The 23,932-nt window shown below is 40.0% G+C and overlaps 1 protein-coding gene across 6 annotated transcripts in view; it reads right to left on the reverse strand.

The window, feature by feature from the left end:
• The window catches only part of PTPRZ1 (protein tyrosine phosphatase receptor type Z1), a 168,248-nt gene that overhangs the window by 25,923 nt on the left and 118,393 nt on the right, over positions 1-23,932 (reverse strand). For 4 of the 6 annotated variants that reach the window (XM_060244826.1, XM_060244829.1, XM_060244827.1 and 1 more), the window contains exons 12-14: positions 19,727-23,216; positions 13,510-13,639; positions 4,447-4,538 (exon numbers count right to left, since the gene is read on the reverse strand). In XM_060244826.1, coding sequence (XP_060100809.1) covers positions 4,447-4,538; positions 13,510-13,639; positions 19,727-23,216 — 3,712 coding nt within the window. The remainder of the gene's footprint in view (positions 1-4,446; positions 4,539-13,509; positions 13,640-19,726; positions 23,217-23,932) is intronic. The other 2 variants (XM_060244831.1, XM_060244830.1) reach the window with 1 other exon arrangement.

Consider the following 23,932-nt stretch of genomic DNA (forward strand, 5'->3'; position numbering starts at 1 on the left):
TTGCACCAATTGCTCCGCAGAACCCGGAAGAGCCGCAAAGTCACGCGGCTTTTGTGTCGCAAATGTAAACCGCCAAAAACCAGTTTACATTTGTGACGCAAAAGCCGTGGGACTTTGCGGCTCTTCCGGGTTCTGCGGAGCAATTGGTGCGAAATCTGCGCAGACGCTGCGCGGTGAAGAGGGACGTCGCTCCGGAGTAAGGTCAGTGCGAAAACGCCCAGTGTCAGACTAGGATCTGGTAACTTCAGATTCCCAGTCAGTCATAGAAACTCGATGCGTGATCTTGTAGCAGTCATTTTCTCTCAACCTAACTACCTCAAAGGGTTGTTGTAGTATATAGGAGGAGGGGAAAATAATGTTGTAAGCCACTTTGGGTCCCATTGAAACCACTTTCACCGTGATCTCTTTCTGGAAGCTGATTTTGAGTCAACTTTTTTTTCTGGAGCATAATGTTTTTGTCAGTTTTGTCTAACCTATTTCCACTCACCTCCAGCCCACTTTTTGAAAGCTGAACTATCATCATCACCAAACCACTCCTCTCCTCCTCTCTGCTCTGAAATGAGTGGTTTGCTTTGTATATTTTTTAGAAGTCAGCACTAAAATATCTACATAGTGCTATATGATAGTTTAAGGAGATTCTCTGAATTTCCAGCTTTTATTAAAACAAAGTAAGTCCCAAACCTCTTCCAGTGTGGAGATATAAGGAAAAGGGCATGTTTTTTGTGAAGGAAGGTGCAAGAGACTTTTTAAAAATGAAAGCTGAGAATTCAGAGAACCTGTTTAAACTATCATTACAACACTATATTGATACACTGATATTTTAGTGCCTTTAAAATGCAGTCATGATATTGATCGATTGATAACGCATGGACAAAAATTAAAAAGGGTGGTTTGCTGTGATGTCAGTCATGATAGCAACACTTTCCCTTGAAAATCCTCATTATTTATGGCATGTGTGGAAGAAAATAAACTGACTTCACAACTGTGAAAATGCAGCGGGAGAACCAAGCTCATAGAAGATAGAAGAAGATATTGGATTTATATCCCGCCCTCCACTCCGAAGAGTCTCAGAGCAGCTCACAATCTCCTTTACCTTCCTCCCCCACAACAGACACCCTGTGAGGTGGGTGGGGCTGGAGAGGGCTCTCACAGCAGCTGCCCTTTCAAGGACAGAGTCTCAGAGTGGCTCACAATCTCCTTTACCTTCCTCCCCCACAACAAACACCCTGTGAAGTGGGTGGGGCTGGAGAGGGCTCTCATAGCAGCTGCCCTTTCAAGGACAACCTCTGTCAGAGCTATGGCTGACCCAAGGCCATGCCAGCAGGTGTAAGTGGAGGAGTGGGGAATCAAACCCGGTTCTCCCAGATAAGAGTCTGCACACTTAACCACTACACCAAACTGGCTCGCCTTATTCCAACGCTTGTGGATAGACTCCCAAAAACATCAAGAGTAACTCAATAATGCAGAACATTTTTCAGTCTGGATCCATCCCAGAGACAGCCACATTGGTTTATGGTTCACTGTTCTGGTACATAAAGAAGCTGGCTGTAATACTAGAATGAGATATATCATGCATTGTACATGAAACCCCTTGGCTTTGTGTGCTAGCTCCTTGCTACCCGGTCCATCAAACTCCTCCTCTTCTGTGAGGACCAATCTCTGCAACCATCTTTTATAAAGCATTCCTGTCTGTTGAACTGTGGAAAAAAGCAAGTCTTGGTGCTACTTTTAGAAGCAGCAACCTCTGGTGATCCTCCCACCTATAAGCCGAAATGAACTGAATACAATACTCTGGGTGAGGTCTAACCTAGAATATTGTGTTCAGTTTTGGGCACCACAATTTAAGGATATAGACAAGCTGGAACATGTCCAGAGGAGGGCAATGAAGATGGTGAGGGGTCTGGAGACCAAGTCCTATGAGGAAAGGTTGAAGGAGCTTGGTGTGTTTAGCTTGGGGAATAGATGACTGAGAGGTGATATGACCACCACCTTCAAGTACCTGAAAGGCTATCATATAGAGAATGGTGCAGAATTGTTTTCTGTGGCCCTAGAAGGTTGCACCAGAACCAACGGGTTGAAATTTGAAATTAAATCAAAAGAGTTTCCAGCTATACATTAGGAAGAACTTTCTGACAGTTAGAGCGGTTCCTCAGTGGAACAGGCTTCCTTGGGAGTTGGTGGGCTCTTCTTCATTGGAGGTTTTTAAGCAGAGGCTAGATGGCCATCTGACAGCAATGCTGATCCTGTGAACTTAGGCAGATCATGAGGAGGCCAGGAAGGATTTAATCAGTTCTTAGTTCTTGTGGCCATTTCTTACATGGCCAGGGAAATGCTGATTGACACTTAGGGGGTCAGTCAGCAATTTTTTTTCAGGCTCATTTGGCAAGGGATTCTGGAGTTTTTTGCCATCTTCTGGGCATGGAGCAGGGCTCATTAGAGATGTATGTGTGTGTGTGGTGGGAGATATTTGTGAAGTTCCTGCATTGTTCAAGGGGTTGGACTAGATGACCCTGGAGGTCCTTTCCAACTCCATGATTCTATGAAGAGTCAGCATTCAGCTGCTAAGAGAGTTTCTATAGCTTTATAGCACCTGGCAGCTGTAGAAAAAACTATAGCTGCTAAGAGAGTTTCTATAGCTTTATAGCACATGGCAGCTGTAGAAGAAACGACACACTACTAACTTGGTTAATATGGAAAAAATACTTCACGCATATATACACACACATGTGGTACAGCTCATTTCATAAGGCCATAGAGTGGATACATGATGATGTGTCTGGAGAAAAGACTGGAAGGGAATACAATAATCACTCTACAAAGTGTTTGCAACACAATATCAAAGGCAAAGAGTAGGAAAACAGAAATAATCAAATGGCTGTAGATCTTTTTTCTTTGAGGCTCACCTTGGCCCTTTTAAATATCCCTCATTTTTAAATTTCGCATTTATAAAATCAACCCATTGCTCAGTTTCCGTACATGATTTTTCCATTCTGCCCCCAGCAAAGAGTTATGTTTGTGTAGAACACACACACACACTTCCAGATTAAGCACCTTGTATCTTTCTCCTTGCAATTGGGAGTGGTGTTTGATGATAATAACCAGAAGGGAAATAATTAAATAGTCCTCCCCCTTTCTTTCTGCAAGGCTGAGACTGCATTACACCCCCCTAAAAAAAAGTTGGATAAAAGACACACACCTGAGCAATACAAGTAGTTTCAGTCTGAGTGTGATGAAAAGTAGTGGCTTTTCATTAACCTAAAAGCCACCAATGTCATGTTCCCTTGAACAAGCGCTTATATTTGTGGATAAGCATTATGCATCATGAAAACTATAGACTTTTAATGTAGCTGCTTTTGTTTAGTGATACAAGTTGCAGCTGCTTTTATTGATCTTAATCTGTATAATACTATCATCTTTTTTTGTGAACTGGGTCAAGTATCTTTATAACATAACGTATAACAAAAACAAGGCATAAGGTTCGAAAAGAGCTTATACTTTAATGAAATGCTTTACAGCAACAGACTTCAAGCTCTGTTGACATGTGAGTTATACAAGCCACTCTTTTGTTTTTGCTATGGACTAATTTAGTGCAATGGAGTACAGTATTGCATTTGGGCGTGGGTTCGAATACATGCTCAACCACAAATCTTATTTGATGATCTTAGTGACTAAGCCTGGTACATCTGACAGGATAATGGAATCAGAATGAAAGGTGTATAATAAAAAATGCTATAGGAGAGAGATACGCACACGGAGAGAAGCCTTTTTATTGGTTTGAATTAAATTAAACAAAACAGACATACATTTAAGTGATGAAGTCTAAACTACAGCATAAACTATCTGAATCTAGCAGTCCAATCATTAAACTGAATTTCTTAGAGTGAAATTACTTTAAATCCTGTTGAAATCAATGTGATTCAACAATAAGCCAAACAACAACCTAACCTCTTAAAAAACTAGGTATGCGTTCATTAGTGCATCTTTTATTCCTGCTTCTACTCCTATGTTTGACCAAAAACAGTATTCCCAAAACTTTGCATGGAAAAAAGTGGAGAATGCCAAAGGGCATTTGACAAGACCACTCAAGAGCACAGGGAATTTTGAGAGCAATCAGTGGCTTTGCACATGCTGCTATGTTTATGGTTCTCAAGGACAGCCACTCCATAACAAACTAAATGGAGTGTGACATCTATTTCCATGTTCTAGTATGCACCTACTAGAATTCACAGACTGCTGACACTGGATCAGAAGTCACACTGACATGATAGCTCTTTGCCACATCACCCTAAGTTAAAGTGCCATCCTAAGCACAGTTATACCTTTCTAAAAACTTTCTAAAACCCTGTAGGCTTAACAGTGTAACACTGTTAATTACAGGAACAATCACTATCTGCAACAGTTTAGAAAATAACAATTGTTCAGAAAAATTAATTCAAGGCAAATTACCTGATACAGGGAAGACTGGTGCTGGGGGAAGGGATATTACCCGAGGTGATGTGTTATCTTCTAAATAAAAATGTGCTGTTTGGAAGCATTTCCTAACAGAAAGATACAGGAAATAATATTTTGCATTAGTGAATACTAGCTCTCTACAAAATCTGCAGTCTTGAATGATGATCATCATGGGGGAAAAGAATATAACGCATATCAAAACACTTATTATGTATCTAAGATCTATATAATCAGCTCTCGACATCATCACATTTTGAAGTAAACATTTAGGGCACGATTCAAAACCCTTTAGGCCTCAACATTTTCAGGGAGGAAGAATTAAATATGCGACTATTTTTCCCCATGGAACTCAATGGGATATAAAGATGCTCACATCTGGCTTAACGGTTCAAAACACCACATAAATAGACAGCACAATAACCTCCATACTAAATGTTTAAATAATTTTTTACCTGAACAAGAGGCAGAAGATGTAGCAGGAATTCATCGTAATGGGGAACAGGGGATGGAAACAACTGAGCAAACTTTAACTTGCTGTTCCAGGCTTGAAGTGTACCATACGCTTGCCTCAATCAGATTGAAATGCAAGCTAATTGTCCCATTTCACTTTCTGTGGCGCTAGTATACTCCTAGACTTGTGTTTTAAATCACTTTTTATACTATAATGAGAGACCTCTTTCCTTGGAGTTGAATAAAGAAGCAATCCATTGCAGGGGAAGGTTGGTGCTTCATACTGTAACATATCATAACTACTAATGACAATGCAGCCAATGAAATGGAGCTGGGATCTGGAATGAAAACATTAACTGTTGTTGCACAGTAATATTCTAATTTTCTTTCATACCCCAGATGTGAAGACAATAGAAAAGACATCTGGAAAGAGACTACTGTAAGTAATTCCAAAGCTTATAATAACCAAATTGAGTTTTATACTATGTAGCCTTTCCCTAATTAAAAAAAAATCAATCTTCACTTAATTAAACTTGCTAATAACACCTTATATGGGTCATTTACTGTGTTTGAAGTATTACTCACAATCTGTTAACTACAAAAAGAGATATCTGGATGAGAAATAAAGGCACGGATGTAATTAAAAATTTATTAAGTTCCAGTTTATGTGAAGTGGGATATTAATTTTTTTCTTCCATTGCAACTTTAAGGAACTTTTAATTAAATAGAGGGTTTTAAAATTCAGTAGTTTCTCTGATTTGAATAGTACTGAGTACTTAACCATTCAACAGTCTTCAAAATGAAATCCATTCTAAATTAAATTTGGCTTTCGTTTCAGATATTTGGAAGTTAATGCCTTAGCACAAAGAAAAAAAGCTGATTAATTATTGAGCAAATGCTATGATTAAAAATATAGGGATGATGCTTAATGTTACTTATGCTATGATGTTATTCATGCTTCAACAAAGGTAGATGAACATATGAAGCTGCCTTATACTGTGTTACACCATTGGTCTATCCTGATGGGCCGTAGCCCTTTACAATCTCAAGCAGCCATATTTCATCTTTTCTACTCACTGATCATATAACTGGGGTTGCTGGGGATTGAACCTGGGATCTTCTGCACACAACGAAGATTTTTTTTTTAAACTACAGAGTTACAGCCCCTCCACAGAAGTACAATGTTGATTCTTGCCACCTCATCTATCAAGACTTTTGTTTGTGTTTCTTCGTCCACACTACAGCATTTCCCCTTTTTCTGACCTAAGAAGCCCCAATGCATTTGTGCAAACATACTTGGCCTACTGGAGCCAGACCTTTGTATTTTTGTTCTCACACCTTCAGTGCACTTCAGCACAGAAATGTACAGAGAACTTAGCCCATGTATCTGCAAAAACAGCTGTCGCAATTAACTAGCCAAGTGTGTAAGATGCCACTGCAGGTTCATTAGTATCATTAGTTTGACATAGTAGCTATCAATATCACATTTGTTGCTTTGACTACGGATGACATCCCTATATCTAATAGCCAATCCCTATATCTAATACTATACCTCTGTACAGTCAGGAAAATCCATACAATGGTGCCAGCCACAGGTTCTGCAAATCCACGTTCGGCCACCCAGTATCATTTACAAAAAACCCTCTTAATTGTGGTGTATAAACCCTCCCTCCTAGCATAAGCACAGCATCTCAAGATGCCATAAGGAAATGGGGCAGTGGTCACCAGGAGTAGGTGAAGAGGGGAAGGTAGAGCTTGCTTCACTCACTCATTTCCCATGATGCTGAGTGGGGGGAGAGGAGAACAAGTTGGAAGGAGGGGGTAGGAAGCCAACGTAGCCAGCGGAGCCAGGGGAGAAGCAAGCTGGAGCAGAGATAAGAGGGGGAAAGGCAGACATGGCAGTGAGGAGGGGGGAAGGGGTACCTGCCCTTCCCTCTTGTACAACTCTATACAACACTTTTAATTTATGTTTTTTTTTGTTATCAGTCTTAGGAAGCCTTTTCTGAATGTGTGACTACTTGGTAGCTCTAGACAGAGATGAAGAATAAAACTAAAATCACAAGTCCTAATATGCAGATGAGAGTAGCCTTTTCAGACTTCATTTTTGCATAATGTTATCTTAAATGGGGGTTTAGCTGTCATGGAAATGTTTATAGTGCATAAATCTATGTATGATATTCTTGCAACCCTATTTTAATTATACATATTTGAATGTTAAGTTCAAATGATTCCAAAGGGCCTTAAACCCAGCATAATGTTCACAGCACTGCAGCTGAAATGAGCTTTTGCACCGTAACTTCCAATGACTGAATGAAACAACATACACAGCTAACATGAAATCAGGGTGAAATAGCATTACACCAGGAGATCTTCAATTTTTTAAAATTAAGTGCAACTAATAGAGGGGCTATTGATTTGGTTAAACAAGTTGCAGAAAGGGCAGGTTGTTTTTAATCCTTCTCCCTATGCAATTTTGTTCTTTCTTCAAGTTGTTTACTTGCTCTGTGGGAGAAACATAGAGGCATGCTACAGACACCAGTATTTCTCTCCCCCCCTCACCACCATGGGACCAAATAGCTATGTTAGAGGGGCCATTTAAATGGGAAAAATTGAATGCGGATAAAAGTTAATCATCCCAGCCCCTTGCCATTTCCTGACCTAATTAGTAGTTCTACCTTTCAGGACTACATTTAGCAAAAAATGAAACATATGGAGATCATAGATCTTCCTGTATACTATGTGGTTTGCCCCTTGTTCTTTGAAAGGAAAGTCCTATTGCATGTATTCTTGTGGAAATGTGAGAAATGCAATTGTGAACCAGCTCTCAAAGAAAGTTCTACAAGGCGAAAAAATAGAGAATGGTCTACAGTATTGATCCATTCATTGTACTGCATACTCTACATGTCCAAACAGGAGTTCATCCAAAATGACAATTTGATGACCTGGTATTTTAAAGAAATTGGTGAGTTTTCCAAAAATCCCTTAGACTTTAATAGAAACTATGTGCAAAAATGGGTAGGCTTTTATTTCCTGAAATCTTATTCAGTTGTTATATCACAGAAAAATAAGGAAAAACTTAGTGACCTCTTGTGGTCCATGCAATTTCTGTTTCCGATTAACAAAACAGAGAATTACAAATTCTATTTTGTGGTACACTGAAAAGACACAAAGGATTAAATTCATCACAATCTAAGGGATATTATCTTTAATGGGATATTAGTTTGATTTTGAAAGATTAAAGTTACAAAAATGCATGAGTGTGTGTGTGTGTGTGCCTGTGTATAAACAAAATGCGTACATATATATGAAAAGAAACAAAATGAACACACCATCATCATCTGTAAAGAACAAAATCAGAACACATGTAGGATTACTGAAAGAACACCATGCAATCCTGGTTTTACAGTTTAGGACAGTGTTTTCTTTCAAAGACATTTTAGCTTTGCAGATAAAACCTTTTGGAAGATAAATATGAACAGTCATGTCATATTGAAAAGCTACAGAAAAGCTTGTCAACAAGATGGTTAGCCATAAATCCTCACAGAAAAATCCATCACAAATTGAAGCTAAATGTAGATTAAACAAAAAAAAAAAGATGTGCAGCCCTTTATACCCCGTAAAAAGTCTGCTATGAAAATATTGTGAAAGCAATGTCACCCCAGAGTCGAAAATGACTGGTGCTTGCGCAGGGGACTACCTTTTTTTTTTTCTTCCACATAAACATATCCAGATCACTCAACAATAGATGACTCACAGCAATATGTGTGAACAGCAATATCAATGGGAACAAAAATCACAATTTAGTTGGGATTGGGTTCTATGTAAACTACAGGTGTGCTTTTGGATATACCTGAGCCAGAATTAAACCTGAAATTAACTATTTCTGGTTGGGTCAGTGGTATCTGAAATGACCTCCAAACATTTCCAAAATTCTGGGCATAATGATAATTTATCTCTCAAATTTTGGGAGTGTTTTAGGTTTCAGGGAAGCACAAGACTGGACCATGAAAGGAATGTTGTTGAAAAAAGGGGAATAATGAGTTTAAGTATTCATAAAGCATAATATAATGAATTATAATATTCCTGGAAACCCCTATATTACTTACTTTCAAAGTGAGATTAATAGACACAAGACAGGAATGTTTATGAAGACTCTAAGGAATAAATCCTGTGTCCAGTTCATATGCACAGGTGGTAAAAGATGCTAGTTTTTTCTAAAATATATATATAAGAGCCAGTTTGGAATAGTGGTTAAGTGCACCGACTAAAACTGCGAGAACAGGGTTTGATTCCCCACTCTTTCCACCTGCACCTGCTGGTATGACCTTGGGTCAGTCATAACTCTCTCAGAGCTTTTCCTCTCAAGAGCAGCCCTCTGAGAGTTCTCTCAACCCCCACCTACCTCCTGGGCTGTCTGTTGTGGACTGGGGAGGAGAGCGGAGGGGAAGGAGATTGCGTGCTGCTCTGATACTCTAAGTAAAGGATGGCGTATAAATCTAATCTCTTATTTTCTTCTGCATTTACATTTTCCCTATATTATTTTACTAGCAATTCCCCCCCCCCCCCCCCCATATTAATCTTGTTTTGGAAGTAAGCATTCCTTCTGTGGTCCAGTACTGACATATTTTTTGCCAGTTCTATGTAACATGTGCCTATTTGTACCTCATAGTGGTTGTCCTTCAAAGAAGGCCTTATCGGGCCAAGACATGTTAGGTCACAATAATTGGTCCTTGTGTATATGTCATTTGTACTTTTAAACAAGGCTTTCATTGGGCCCTTATACATTTTCTTCTCCAAATAAATACATGCCTTTTTACTTATAACAAATATATGTGCAGTTTTAACGAATGGCCGCCTACTAAGTTTCTTTCTTACCTTTTTTGATTCTTGACCTGGCCTACTAGTGCACTGGTTTGGTAGTGTGCTGTCCCTATAAATTTTAAAGGGGCATTAGTTTCAATGTATTTGGAGGCCAGGTCTTCTTATAGAAAACAATAAGAAGACCCTCTACAGCAGGGGTGTCGTACTAATTCAGGATTGCCAATCCCCAGGTGGGGGCAGGGGATCCCCCGGTTTGGAGGGCCCCCCCCCGCTTCAGGGTCGTCAGAAAACGGGGGGAGGGGAGGGAAATGTCTGCTGGGAACTCTATTATTCCTTATGGAGATTTATTCCCAGAGAAAATCATGGAGAATTCATCTGAGGGTATCCGGGGCTCTGGGGGGGCTGTTTTTTTGGATAGAGGCACCAAATTTTCAGTATAGCATCTAGTGCCTCTCCCCAAAATACCCCCCCCCCAAGTTTCAAAAAGATTGGACCAGGGGGTCCAATTCTATCAGCCCTGAGAAAAGGTGCCCCTATCCTTCATTATTTCCTATGGAAGGAAGGAATTGAAAAGGTGTGCTGTCCCTTTAAATGTGATGGCCAGAACTCCCTTTGGAGTTCAATGATGCTTGTCACAGCCTTGATCTTGGCTCCACCCCTAATGTCTCCTGGCTCCACCCCCAAAGTCTCCTGGCTCCACCCCCAAAGTCCCCAGATATTTCTTGAATCGGACTTGGCAACCCTATACTAATTTGTTATGAGGGATGGATCTGACAGAAATGAGACCTTGTCGGGCCAGGCCACATGCGTCATAAAATGTAGTGCCAGGAAGTGAAGGTTAAAACTGTATAAAGGACACAGAAGTGCTTTTTAAAAAAATGCACTTTCTTTGTATAGTTTAGTTTAGAAGAATTGTAAAATTGTAGATTTATACCCCGCCCTTCTCTCTGAATCAGAGACTCAGAGCGCCTTACAATCTCCTATATCTTCTCCCCCCCACAACAGACACCCTGTGAGGTAGGTGGGGCTGGAGAGGGCTCTCACAGCAGCTGCCCTTTCAAGGACAACCTCTGCCAGAGCTATGGCTAACCCAAGGCCGTTCCAGCAGGTGCAAGTGGAGGAGTGGGGAATCAAACCCAGTTCTCCCAGGTAAGAGTCCACGCACTTAACCACTACACCAAACTGGCTCTCTTAGTTTAGTTTATTAAATTTATACCCCGCCCTCCCCGCCGAGGCAGGCTCAGGGCAGCTTACAACATTGAACATAATAACCATAAAAGACTAACATATTAATACCTCATAATAATAAAATCAGTCAATTAATAAAACAATTTAAAACAGTTGGTGCTAATAATATTTTGGTGTTATTCAGTTACCCTGGCATCAGTATTTCCTGGATTCCTCCTGCTGTTGTAGGTCTCAAAGGTCAGCTGAAAGCAAGCCGGAAGAGTATTGTCTTACAGGCCTTGTGGAACTGACCGAGGTCCCACAAGGCCCTAACCTCTTCCGGCAGCTGATTCCACTAGTAGGGGGCTGCTACTGAGAAGGCGCAATCCCTAGTAGTTGTCAATCTCTCCTCTCTCAGCCTGGGGATCACTAAGAGATGTTGAGTTCCCGATCTTAGTACTCTCTGGGAACATGTGGGGACAGACGGTCCCTCAGGTAGACAGGTCCTTGGCCATAAAGGGCTTTAAAGGTAATGACCAGCACCTTGTAGCGAATCCGGTATACTACTGGCAGCCAGCGCAGTTCTTGCAGCGCCAGCTGTATGTGCTCCCACCTGGGAATCTCCAATAACAGCCTGGCCGCCACATTCTGCACTAGCTGTAGTTTCTGGGTTCGCAACAAGGGCAGCCCCATGTAGAGGGCATTATAGTAGTCCAATCTCGAGGTGACCGTTGCATGTATCACCATTGCCAGGTTGCTTCGGTCAAGGAAAGGAGCCAACTGTTTCGCCCGCTTAAGATGAAAAAAGGCGGATTTCGCAGTTGCTGCTATCTGGGCCTCCATTGTCAAGGAGGACTCCAGTAGCACCCCCAAGTTTCTGATCTTGTGTGCCGTTGACAGTGGTGCACCATCAAAAATTGGTAGGGGAGTTCCCTAACCCAGACTGCCACAATTTAGGCAAAGGACCTCTGTCTTCGTTGGATTCAGCTTCTGTCAGCTCAGTTTAAGCCATCCAGCCACAGCTTGCAATGCTTGGTCCATGTTTACTGGGATGTCATCAGGTCAGCCATCCATTAGTAGATAGAGCTGGGTGTCATCAACATACTGGTGGCAACCCAGCCCATACCTTCGGGCAAGCTGGGCAAGGGGTTGCATACAGATGTTGAACAGCATCAGGGATAGAACCACCCCCGAGGCACACCACAATTAAGGGTGTATCTCCGAGATGATTCTCCCCCAATTGATACCCTTTGTCCCTGTATCTCTTCCATGAGATCGAGGGAACTGGGCAAAGGAAACTCCAGCTCTTTCCCTCCCTCCCCAGGGAATCAGGCAGAGGAGGAGCCTCAGCTGATAGAAGAAAGAAAGGCTTGGCTCAGTAGTTCTGCTGTGTGATTGAGAGAGCCTGGCAAAACAAGCTTTCCCTCTCCCCCCTTCCTCCCCAAGTGAGGAGCCTCAGCCAATGGAGAAAGTAGAGGCTTTGCTCTGTAGCTCCTGGGCAATTGAGCAAGCCTGGCAAAGCAAACTGTGACACAGAAGGAAACAAGAGAGAGGGAGAAGGAAGCAGATGTGATTGTGTGCCTGATAGGAGTCCTCTGGGGGCCTGATCTGCCCCCCAGGCTGCTGTTTGACACCCCCGGTCTAAAGCATCTGAGAGAAATTGATGGCTTCTTTCACTTATTGATTTTTATGCTCTTGTCAGCCAAAATATGATTTTTTAATGTATAAATGAACCACTGTGGTATTTCTATCTTATCCTCTCTAACAACGACAACAACAAACCAGCTAGGAGCTGGGGCATGTTTCCCACAAAAAACCCAAACCTGACACATGCCAAAAACAATCCCAGTAACAAACTTGCTCCTTAAATATCAACATACTGAAAATCATGCCCTTTAAAAAAAAAAAATCCCAATCTGAAATTAAAATGAAAAATTTTGAAGTACAGTCTTAGTGTATACTCAATCTGCATTTAAAGGATGTGATAAACAATCCAGACATACAAGCCAGTACTTGATGTCGCAGCAGTGATGTGGTGAACACATAATGTGCTAATTGGCCCTAACCTTTTATTAAGAAGTGAAATATACTTTAATGAATTTCAAAACAAAAGTTATGATACATATTTTACACTGTATATATCTATTTACGGCATATTTATAGACCATTCCTTTAAATGTCCTCAAAAATCAACTTCAGGTACTAGCAAGAAACGCGAACAGTAGAATGTCACTGCTACGGAAAGGATGGCAGTACACACAGCACGGTTCAAATGATTTGCCACATTCATTCTGCACAGTGTTTTGCTTTAGCTATTACAACATAAGCTATTCTGCACATGCACATTTAGGCTCCATTATGTACTTTTAATACGTCTTTAAATTTTCTGCATTGTTATTTTAAGCAGCTACTCTCATTGGTGAGATGGGCACCATCTAGATTTTACTCTACAGGTTCATAAATGCATGAGCCGTCTTTCACAGTAAAACATCACCATGACTGCACACGAGGCCTGCCTCGAGAAAATAAGCTCCAACCAGGATAGCATATCCACCTATGAAATACCGGATTCATAGAGAAAGCAATAGCAGAGATAAAAAAGTAACACTAAAATCTTACCTCCAGTATATGAGAATACCGACAAGAATCACTAGACAGATGAAAGTCAGAGCGGATACGACCACAAGTGGTATAACTGTCTTCTGTTCAGCGAGGCCTATTAGAAGGTCATGGCTACTATTACTTGCCTCTGTAGTCGGAGAAAATTGAAACAATTTGTATTTAAACTTTGCCAATAGGCACAGTACAGCTGACCATGATTTAAAGGTCCTACGTCACTTACCATTCTATTTATTTATTTACAGCAGAAAACATATATATTTGCAAACCAGTTTAAAGCAAATAAGCAGACAGAGGGCAAAGCACAGGATCATAGCTTAGACAGCTCCATATCACAGCAATGCAGAATTTCATTTTCCAACAACTGCATTTTCCCCCTTTTTTCTTGGAAGAGGGATAAAAACAAAGAGAAGATTTACGCAGTTTTATATCGACAAGTTAGTGTGAAGAAGAAAAGATTCTTTCAATGTTATATTTTTACTTAGGCAATCTGCCGTTAGTTGTAAGCCCAAAAGCATTCTCAACAGAGAAAATACACTTGAAGATGTTAATGTATTTTTCTAACATTTAAACACTGTAAATCAGGCTGCAAAGTCAAGGTTTTATTGATAATTTTGTAAGTATTTCTTATCTGCTCTGTCCTCATGTAAAATCAGATATGTAAATCACACGTGTTTCTATTTGCCCTGTGCTATTCAACAGGGTCTTCCTGTTGTAATCGAAGTTGTATTGTAAAGCTGTTCGAGTAAAAGCCATAAGAAAACAGAGGGACCTGGAATCTCTTCTTAAAACCAAGGTTCAGGATTTTGATTGGTAGAACTTGATTGAAATAGTAGTTTTTAAAATCTGTTTTTCTGCATTATTTTGTTGAAATCAAATTTTATATCAATGTTGTCCATACTGTTTCCAGAATAAAGGAAAAATTCATTTCATTACTGCAGAATCTATCATATTGATCTTTCAAAGAAAACAAGGAAACTGGAAATGGAAATTATAAACACCCACAAGCTGCTGGTCATCTCTATACAAATGGCACAATCCTAAACCACACATATGTACCGATGAGTTTCTGTGCATTGGCTTCCACACGCATTCAAACAGAACTGGAAATGCATGAACCAAAAAATCATACACAAAGCCATTCTCTTTTTTGAAAAAAACCCAGAAAGCAATTACAGGTGGTGGAGGTGGAGTATCATTGTCCGCCCTATGAGAAGAGGTGACTGAATCAGAACAAAATTTGAGTCTTGTAGCACCTTTAAGACCAACAAAGTTTAATTCAAGGCACAAGCTTTTGTGCGCATGTACACTTCGGGCAAGAATCATAAAGATCAGTAACAGCTTCACTGCATGGAAGATTCTATGGTCGTTTTCGCACTGGCCTTATTCCGGAGCGACGTCCCTCTTCACCGCGCAGCATCTGCGCGGATTTCGCACTAATTGCTCCGCAGAACCCGGAAGAGCCGCAGCTTTTGCTTCGCAAATGTAAACCGCCAAAAACCAGTTTACATTTGCAATGCAAAAGCCGCCGCTCTTCCGGGTTCTGTGGAGCAATTAGTGCGAAATCCGCGCAGACGCTGCGCGGTGAAGAGGGACGTCGCTCCGGAATAAGGTCAGTGCGAAAAAGACCTCTATCTAAAACTAGGAGAGGAAAGCGTATCCACGGGACTACTGGAAATGCAGTTTTATGGAAAGCGATTCTTTAAATTTATCGTTTAAGGCTTTCCATTCAGTCACTCCGAGGTGATGCATTCAGACAGCTGCTCCTGGAAAACACCTTTTCAAAGCAGAGCTCTCCAAAATAGAGTGGTGAACTGGGCAGACAGAGCTCAAAATGTGCATTGGGATCCCAAGGATTTTGGACAAGGGTAACTATTAGCAAAACTGAGGTATTCTTAACTGGTGAACTATTTTGTTCAAGGTGTTTGTTAATGTGGGTCTTTTACTCATTTTGAATGCAATGGATGAGCATGTAAAAGAACATGGTTTCGAGGCATCTGGTTGAACATATGAAGATATGAAGCTGCCTTATACTGAATCAGACCTTTGGTCCATCAAAGTCAGTATTGTCTTCTCAGACTGGCAGCGGCTCTCCAGGGTCTCAAGCTGAGGTTTTTCACACCTATTTGCCTGGACCCTTTTTTGGAGATGCCAGGGATTGAACCTGGGACCTTCTGCTTCCCAAGCAGATACTCTGCCACTGAGCCACCGTCCCTCCCAAAATCAAATGGTTAATCAAATGTGTTAAAGCTAAATAGGCAAAGATCTGGCCAGTGATGGAATGGGACACAGATGGAATGGGACACCCAATGCACAACTCCTTGAGCTCCTAGGTGAGAAGAAGGCAGAATATATGAAAGAAATATAACAAATAAATATAATATAATAACATAAAGACATATAATATAGAAATAAATATTAGCTGTTTCATAACTCGTTTCAATTTTTGTGGGGTTTTTGTATTTACAAAATGCTTCCAGTGGAAACTGATTATTTAAATATGCCCAATACTGGATAACATATGCAAAATGCTTATCTGATAATCTGAAATGTTTAAAAAATTAATGCTAGGTATTAAACTGCATATTCTAAATGAAGAGATGGTTGTCCCATCACACACAACTGTGATTTTACATTAGAAATAACAAGATACTTACATAATATTTCACTGTTCAAGAGGTGATTTAAGAAATAAGGTCATCAGTTAAAAGAAACAAGATCATCAGTTAAAAACCAAACTGATATTCTTCTGTGCCTTAAAACAGCAGCCTGAGATGAAACGAAACAGGACGATGCTTGTTGTGCCATGGAGATTCATGATAGAACAAGATTCACCTGCTTAATTTCTTTGTGTCAAGTTGTTCTTAAAAGCAGGTGGGCTATTAATTACAGCAACCAAGAATATGGTGCTTGTATAGTTTGATATCTCAACATACTTGGAGTAATAGCTTTCTTTGTTCAGAAAGTGGCTCTATTGTGAGCTGAGTAGGAAAAGGGTGTTTAAAAGTATAAAAATAACTTCCAGTCTTGCAAATAACTTTACTATAAACTGCAGATTTCAAAAGGGAAAATTACCCCTCCCCCCCCTTGAAAGAAATCTGAATGCACTTTAAATAGTGCTTTTTGTCTATAAGCCATATTTAAATCTATAGTTAACTTCTGAACCCATTAACATATAACTGGTTATATGTACAAAATGCTGAATTCTCTTTCACTTTGAAGAGCACTCTAAGAGCAGTTATACCACCTGAGGCTGCTCTAGTCTCCTTCATCCTGTACTTAGCTGTATACCTGATAATCTCCTCTCAAACATATCAATTTAGGAAACAACTTTTCTCATTAAGTAGAATGAATGCCTGTGTGTAGATGGTAGAGGGCTGCTGCAGATGCAACTACTCGGGTTGCTACATGAGAACAAGATTATAATTGACAGTGTCATACAAATAGTATATGTGAACTAACGGATGCATTAAGAAACCGATACCTGTGTTAAATTTTCAGAACACACATGTGGTTTCATTCCAGCAAGATAAACTGGCTTCAGCCTCAAAGAAGTTTTGGTTAATTTGGATTCCACGTGTAACATACGGAATACCTCTTTGATTTAACAAGTTAAACCCACCAGGTGTTCTCACAGTATACTTTCATATATATCAAAAATAAACCTGCAAAAATACTCCCCATGATCAAAGAGATACCTTATAATAAGTCCTCAACCAATATAAAATATTAGAATGTGGTGGCATTCTGGACTTCTGTTATAGTAAGTTTTGCTAAGATTATTTACTAATGAAGTCACTGTACATGGCAAGTTTTAAAGCAGGCCTAGTACGGTATTAAAAGGTGATTAAAAGGTGAATGAGATGTGAATTAGGAAATTCAAATCTTATATCGGCCATGAATGCAAACAGTGGGTGTAAGTAAGTTTTGCTGTAGTCCTCCTCCTATACTAGGAAGGGAAAATAATACCGGTCACTGAAAATAATACAGTGTTCTCAAGGGGCCCTCCAACACTCAAAAGCAGTTTTACACGCAGTACAAGGGATAGGGTGAATACAGAAATCATGGAAAGGCAGGAAACTGTGTTCCCTTAGCAGAGCACTTGCTTGTGGTTCTCATGACCACACATGAAGCTGCCTTATACTGGTTAGATCATTTGTCTATCAAGGTTAGCACTGTCTACTCTGATTGGCAGTGGCTTTCTAGGGTCTCAGGTGGAAGTCTTGCACATCACTTACTACCTGATCCTTTTTTACTGGAAATGCCAGGGATCGGACCTGGGCATTCTGCATGCAAAAGGGTGGCTCTACCAATGTGCCACAGCCCCTGCCCATCCCATAGTAAAAGTTCTTATTAAATGCATTCAAATGAATTACATGAAAAATACTCTTTTAAGACTTTTATCCCACTTACATGGAAAAGCTGGCTTAAATAGATAAAAGATTTCAGGTCAACATATGCATTCACAAATATTTATAAATCACACAACATCAGCACCACATGTTCCTCTCCTCAGGAAGGAGAGACCCTTCATGTTACATTTTAAAAATGCAGTGTTTATTACTGTCATATGAAGAACAAATTTAATTCGACATCCATCGCTGAGTAGCAAAAGACCTCCTGTTAGAAAATGTTTTAAATCGGTGCTAAAACGAAAGAAAAATATGACGTATGTCAGAAGGAATTCATTCCGATGGAAGGGCTTTGATGAGAAAACACAGTCTCAATTGCTAAGAGCTATTGTATTATGCACAGCTCTTTCAAACCCCCTTTTGTGTTAATCGCAACAAGAGATTTTACATTTAGTTACAGCTGACTATATATAAATTATGCTATGTCTAATTAGCATAACGTTGTCCTTGGAAACTGAGATCTTAATTTTTCTCTTTAGCCTTTAACATTCAGGAATGATTTATGCAGAAAACAACTCATTGCTGCAAACCTATATGCCTTTCACATATTGTGTGAAGAATGAACTTTCCATTTGGTCATCTTTAAGCCACATAAGCATCTGTGTATCTTCAGTGAAGCAAGCAATTCTGCAGTAGGATAAATGTGTATTTTTCAAAATCCCTCTGTGTCGCTTTCCTGTGTCTATGACTGAAGTTCTGCAAATGTTTGAATCCACAGGCATTTGCAAGCTTTCCAGACACCAATTCTTCCCTCACTATAAGGGAATTCGTTTGCTAATGCTGCCCCCTGTTGAAAATATGTTCAAATAAATGTAGATTGTTGGTACAGATTGGGGATTCCATCCGTTTTAAAATCAGGATACATACACTAAAAATTCACACTGATTTAACTTTCATTTCATATTTCAAGAATACTAGGGACTACAGCTCTATAAAACGTAAGGGAACTTTAACAAAGAATTCTCAGCGCCTCACCAAACTACAATTCCCGTAGTTCTTTTGGGAAAGCCACATCGGATACATTGGTAGTCAATATAATTTCAAAATAGTTTTAATTTCTTAGAATATCTAAGAGATCTAATTTTTGTTTCATTTGACAGCACAATTAGAAATGTTAGGAGGAAAAAAAACAGCAGATTGGACATAGTTGGAACTAAGTTCATGATATTTTGCAAACTATTCACACCTAAAGAAAGAAATCAAAATTAAATGTTTTTTTCTAGACAGTATTATGATAAAAGACATATTACCTTACCATCTGAGAAGAATATGCACAATGCATAATTAAAAAAATATATCATGCCTCAAGCCACACATAACAACTAAATACTTTGATAGGCAAAATGTTCTTAGGTTTTAAATAGAAAACGATAATTTTAGTGTGTTTCTATACTGCAAACTTAAAGAGTTTTAGCTGTCATTGTTCCAGGTCCAGACCTTGTTCACTGTTATTTAAGGTGTCACAAAACCTTTTAAAATAGTCATCATTCTTAGAAAAGTACAATCCCAAAGATAATTTGGATAGATTACAATAGCTAGAATAATTCAACTGGAAGATGCATCCTTGGAATGCTGTATATTGTCCTCACTCATAATTGGGAGAAACTCTGAATTTTAAAAATGATCTGGCAAATTTGAATCTAGTATATTACATATACAAGCAATTTATTTCAGTTCTCCATCACTCTTCTATTCTATCGTGCCTGCAACCGAAATATATGTGGTAATCTCCCTTGTCAATATCTTCCCCTTGTCGATGATGCTAACAGCTATGCAAAGTGAAGCAACAGACAGCTATAACTAACCTGCCTCAGAAATGTTGAATACTGGTGAGTGATCACTAGGCGCAGATGCTATAGATGGTTGTTGTGATCCATAAGTTAATTTTGAGTTACCTGCTCCAACTGTTCCCTCAGAGTCACGGTCATTAAGGTCAGAAAAACTGAAATCTGTTGATGTCTCGTTATCATTAAGGCTCTCTGATGTACCTTGACCAGAACCACTCTCTTCATCACTTGCCAAAACTGCCCATGACCTAGACTTTGGTGCCTTTTGCAATGGGTTGCTAACAATATGAATTTGGTTGTCCAGTGTGGATCGATCACTCTGTTTTTTTGCCTTGGTTTTCAAAGCCAATCCTGAGAGTGGTATGTGTTTCATCTGGTCCACATCATCAGTTATCCTATGAGCTGATGAACTGACTGCAGCTTCTTCCTCTTCTTCAGATAGTTCAATGTGTGAATTTAGATTGTGCTGACCATTCACAATGTTTATCTTTGCATCTGATTCATCTACCTCCTCCGGAGTGTTTCTATGAGAAATGCATGTGTGACAACCATTCATGGGCAAGCCACTATCATATTCATCATAATCCTCGTCAACAATAGAAGACCACAAATCAGCATCAGAATTGGCAGCAGCAGTTGACAACTGAGCAGTTACTTTAGTGAAAGTTAAAAGTGTGCTTAAAGTAACGTCAGTACTCGAAGAATCAGCTGAAAAGGTAACATACATATCTGGTACATTTGTAAAGGCATGAAGAATAGAGTTAGAGGTTACCTCTGGCACAGGAGCTGCAATATCAACAATATTTGAACGCAAATAAGAGGTGAGAACCTTATCCTTTTGTGAAACACTTGAAAGGCTATGGCTGGTGGCATAAATAGCTGGTAACACACCAGCTGTTAAGACAGTAGTCACTGTGTTTACTGCTTTAGGAGAAAAAGCATTTGTACTTTCTAAACTGATTGACTGATATGACGCAGAAGTACTGTACAATGAAGGAACGACCTGGGGTATGTCTTTGCTGTTAACCAAATGATGGGAAATATATTCATGCCTTGAATCAGGAACAGTTACACTTTCATTACTGGTAGTGTATAAGCTATTTACCGCAGATGACACCAGTGTGGAACGTGACACTGTTTTATTTGCAGCAGAACTTGGTGCCATTTGGTGCAATATCTGGTCAAATGCAGAACTACCATTATCAGCCCTGGCGTTTTTATCAATCAATACCGGATCGCTAGGCACAGTTCTAAGCAGTGTACCGTCATCAGATGTCTGAAAGGAAGTTTGCAGTAATGGGTTATTACTTAATGCAGCTGAAGCCTCATAAAAATACTGTCGGGTAGAAGGAGTCACTACGTTGCTAGAAGCAGGGGCAGAAAAAGCTTGCTCTGAGATTGCACTAAGCACAGGCTTAAGCATAGTTTCGTCAAAGGCTGAAGTTGTAACATGCAAAGGCTGGATAGGAACATGCCTTTCTGAGAGCTTACTAACATCAAAATCAAACACCTTAGTAACAGGAACAGCAAAGGACGCTGGAAGGATTCCCTTTGCACTAGAAACAGTAATGAGGATGTCTTGCAAGGCCGTATCCTGGCGATTAGTGTCATCACTAAAAACTGCTGTTGGAAGTTCAGTCAGCATATCACTTCCAGCAGGGGAAGCCACTTCACTGAAAGAAGGGATTTGCAGTTCTCTGTCATATCCATACATCACACTGTTTTTGTGCAGTGTTTCAACATCGCTACTAAACCCAGGGATGCTGCCTATCACTTCAACAGAAGGATCATGCTCAGAAGTTTTAAGCACAGACAAAACATCTGTGTTAGGCAAAGGGGACTCACTACCAGAATACGCATCAGACTGTTCCATTTCACTAGACAAAGAACACGTAGGCTGCAGCAAAGGGTCAGCTTGCGGGATTGCAGAAGGAGACTTATGCACCAGCACATTGCTAAAACTGCTAAACAGCGGACTCTGTTGAAAGGTGCCAACAGAATCACGAGCAAATTCTGAAGAGTAATAGGATGCAGCGACAGTTTGGAGAGAGCCCACATTACTAGATAAAGCATAGGTAAGTTCAGACATTGTAGACAGTGCATGCATATCTAAATCACTGCTGGGTGTTTCAGCGTGGGACAAGTGAGTTCTATCATGATCAAACATCAATGTCTCTGAAGCACCGCAGACTGTCTGATGTGACGTCACATCAGGAAACTGAGCAAGGCTTGACTGCATTAACGTGCCACGTTCTTGCAATGTCAGAGAAGCATGCAGAGGCATCTTATCACTCTCAACAGCCGCAGCAGCTTGTGGGAATGTTTGCGAAACCATATACAGATGGTGAAACATTTTACTACTGGAGGAAGCAGAGGAAAATGGAAGCAAAGGCACATCATCATAGGAAGACAGGGTGGATTCAAATGACACACCAACACTGGGAAATACAGGTGTAGCATGCAAGGTGACACCACTACTTGATGCAGAAGGGGAAGTGCTGAGCATCTGAGCATCAGACAATGAAGGGGTGACTAGAGGAAACACTTCACTACTGTAGGAAGGTTGAAGTGGTATCTCACCATTATACACTGGTTGAGTTGTCTGAGAGAGTGCCTCATTGGGAGCAGTAGCAGAGCCACGTTCTTCAGAATTTGCAGGGACAGAGTAAGGTGACAATTCAGCAGGGGAGTTAGCAAAGGTGGGAGAATGTGGCAATTCTACATCCACAGCAGAAGCATCTTGAGAAAGCACTGGACCATTGGGATAAGGCACTATAGCAGGATTTGTGGGACTAGTGTGCTTAGTATCCAATGGGACGGCAGTAATATCTGTACCATTAAGATACCATGAATTCCCGTCAATTGCAGGTTCTGTTTCTGCAGAATCTTCAGATATTGGATGTGTTAAATCTTCTGATGGAATTTTAATATAGGTTTCGGAAAGATCATCATGCATGCTTGCTTCTGGGCTTCCTGAACTAAAGGTATTTTCTGGGGATGTCTCTGTAGTAACTAACCACCTGGAAGAGGTGGTAGGATTAGAACTCCAGGAATCATCAGTATCTAGATCAGATTTAAAAGCAGACACCTCTATATCATCTTCGCTACTGTCAGAAGCAGTGACTCTTGCCTGCTCATTGTGAGAAGTCTGTGCATATTCCTCCCCATTACCTTTGGTGGAGCTGCTTGCTGGAGGGACAACTGCAGTAACCACGTGAAATCCCATAGAGTCGTCTTTTTGTTCCTTTGTTATTTCAGGGAAGGACTGAGAGGTTGGATGATGAATTGCTTTGGACTGATTATTCCTTCCATACAAGTCTTCCTCCCTTGCTAAATATCTGTGTGTTCCGGCTTCATTGAATTTTGTCCCCATCCTCTCCAGACTGTAGCTAGATGTTGTCACCTGGAATTCTTTTTTCCTTATTTGGTTTGTTACACTATCTGTGCTGGTAATTACCGCAGCTTCATCACCCACCCCTGCTCTTTCCTCCTCCGTTTCATCTTCTTCCTTAAAAAAAACACATGCAGAGATACAAAAATACAGCAAAGTTAAGGTCTTAAGATTATATATGAACAAGGGCATGTAAATTATACTGAAATAAACATCATAGCTATGTATAATATAGCAGTGCATTTTTCTCTCTGCAAGTCAGAAATTATTGCTAACTTGGAATTTTTGACCATAGGTTCTTTTGTTTAAACCTCTTATGTGCAATCAAACCCAACCAATGGTAAGGGTATAGCTATGGTAGGGTTTTTTTTTTTTTTAAATTACAGATGTTTCTTATTTAGTAATTTTGGCTTAATTCTATGGACAAAACCACATTAAAGCACATTTAACAAATGTTTCAGACAGTTACAATAGGACTGGATTCTAGAACTATAATTATTGATTGTCCTGAATATAATTGCAACTTTCATAATCAAATATTGCAGCATTCATTTAGGGCAGTAGCTTGTGGGCTGGGCCACACTAAAGGCACTTTACTGAGCCATATTCTGAGTCTCTGAGAAGCTCTGAAATGTGAGCCTTTCTTTCTCTATGCATTCAGGAAGACAAGACATAGGCAATCTTTGATCAGATGTGGACTACTGCCTCATTGTGGTAAAGATTTTGGAACCCCTGGACTTCTTTGTCAATCCATAAATTGACGAATAGTCTCAAAATATGTTGTTATGCCCCACTAGTTTATTTATTTATTTAAAATACTCATGGTCCTGCTT

Source organism: Heteronotia binoei, chromosome 8 (genome assembly GCF_032191835.1).
Source record: "Heteronotia binoei isolate CCM8104 ecotype False Entrance Well chromosome 8, APGP_CSIRO_Hbin_v1, whole genome shotgun sequence".
In the NCBI taxonomy this organism is placed as follows: domain Eukaryota; kingdom Metazoa; phylum Chordata; class Lepidosauria; order Squamata; family Gekkonidae; genus Heteronotia; species Heteronotia binoei.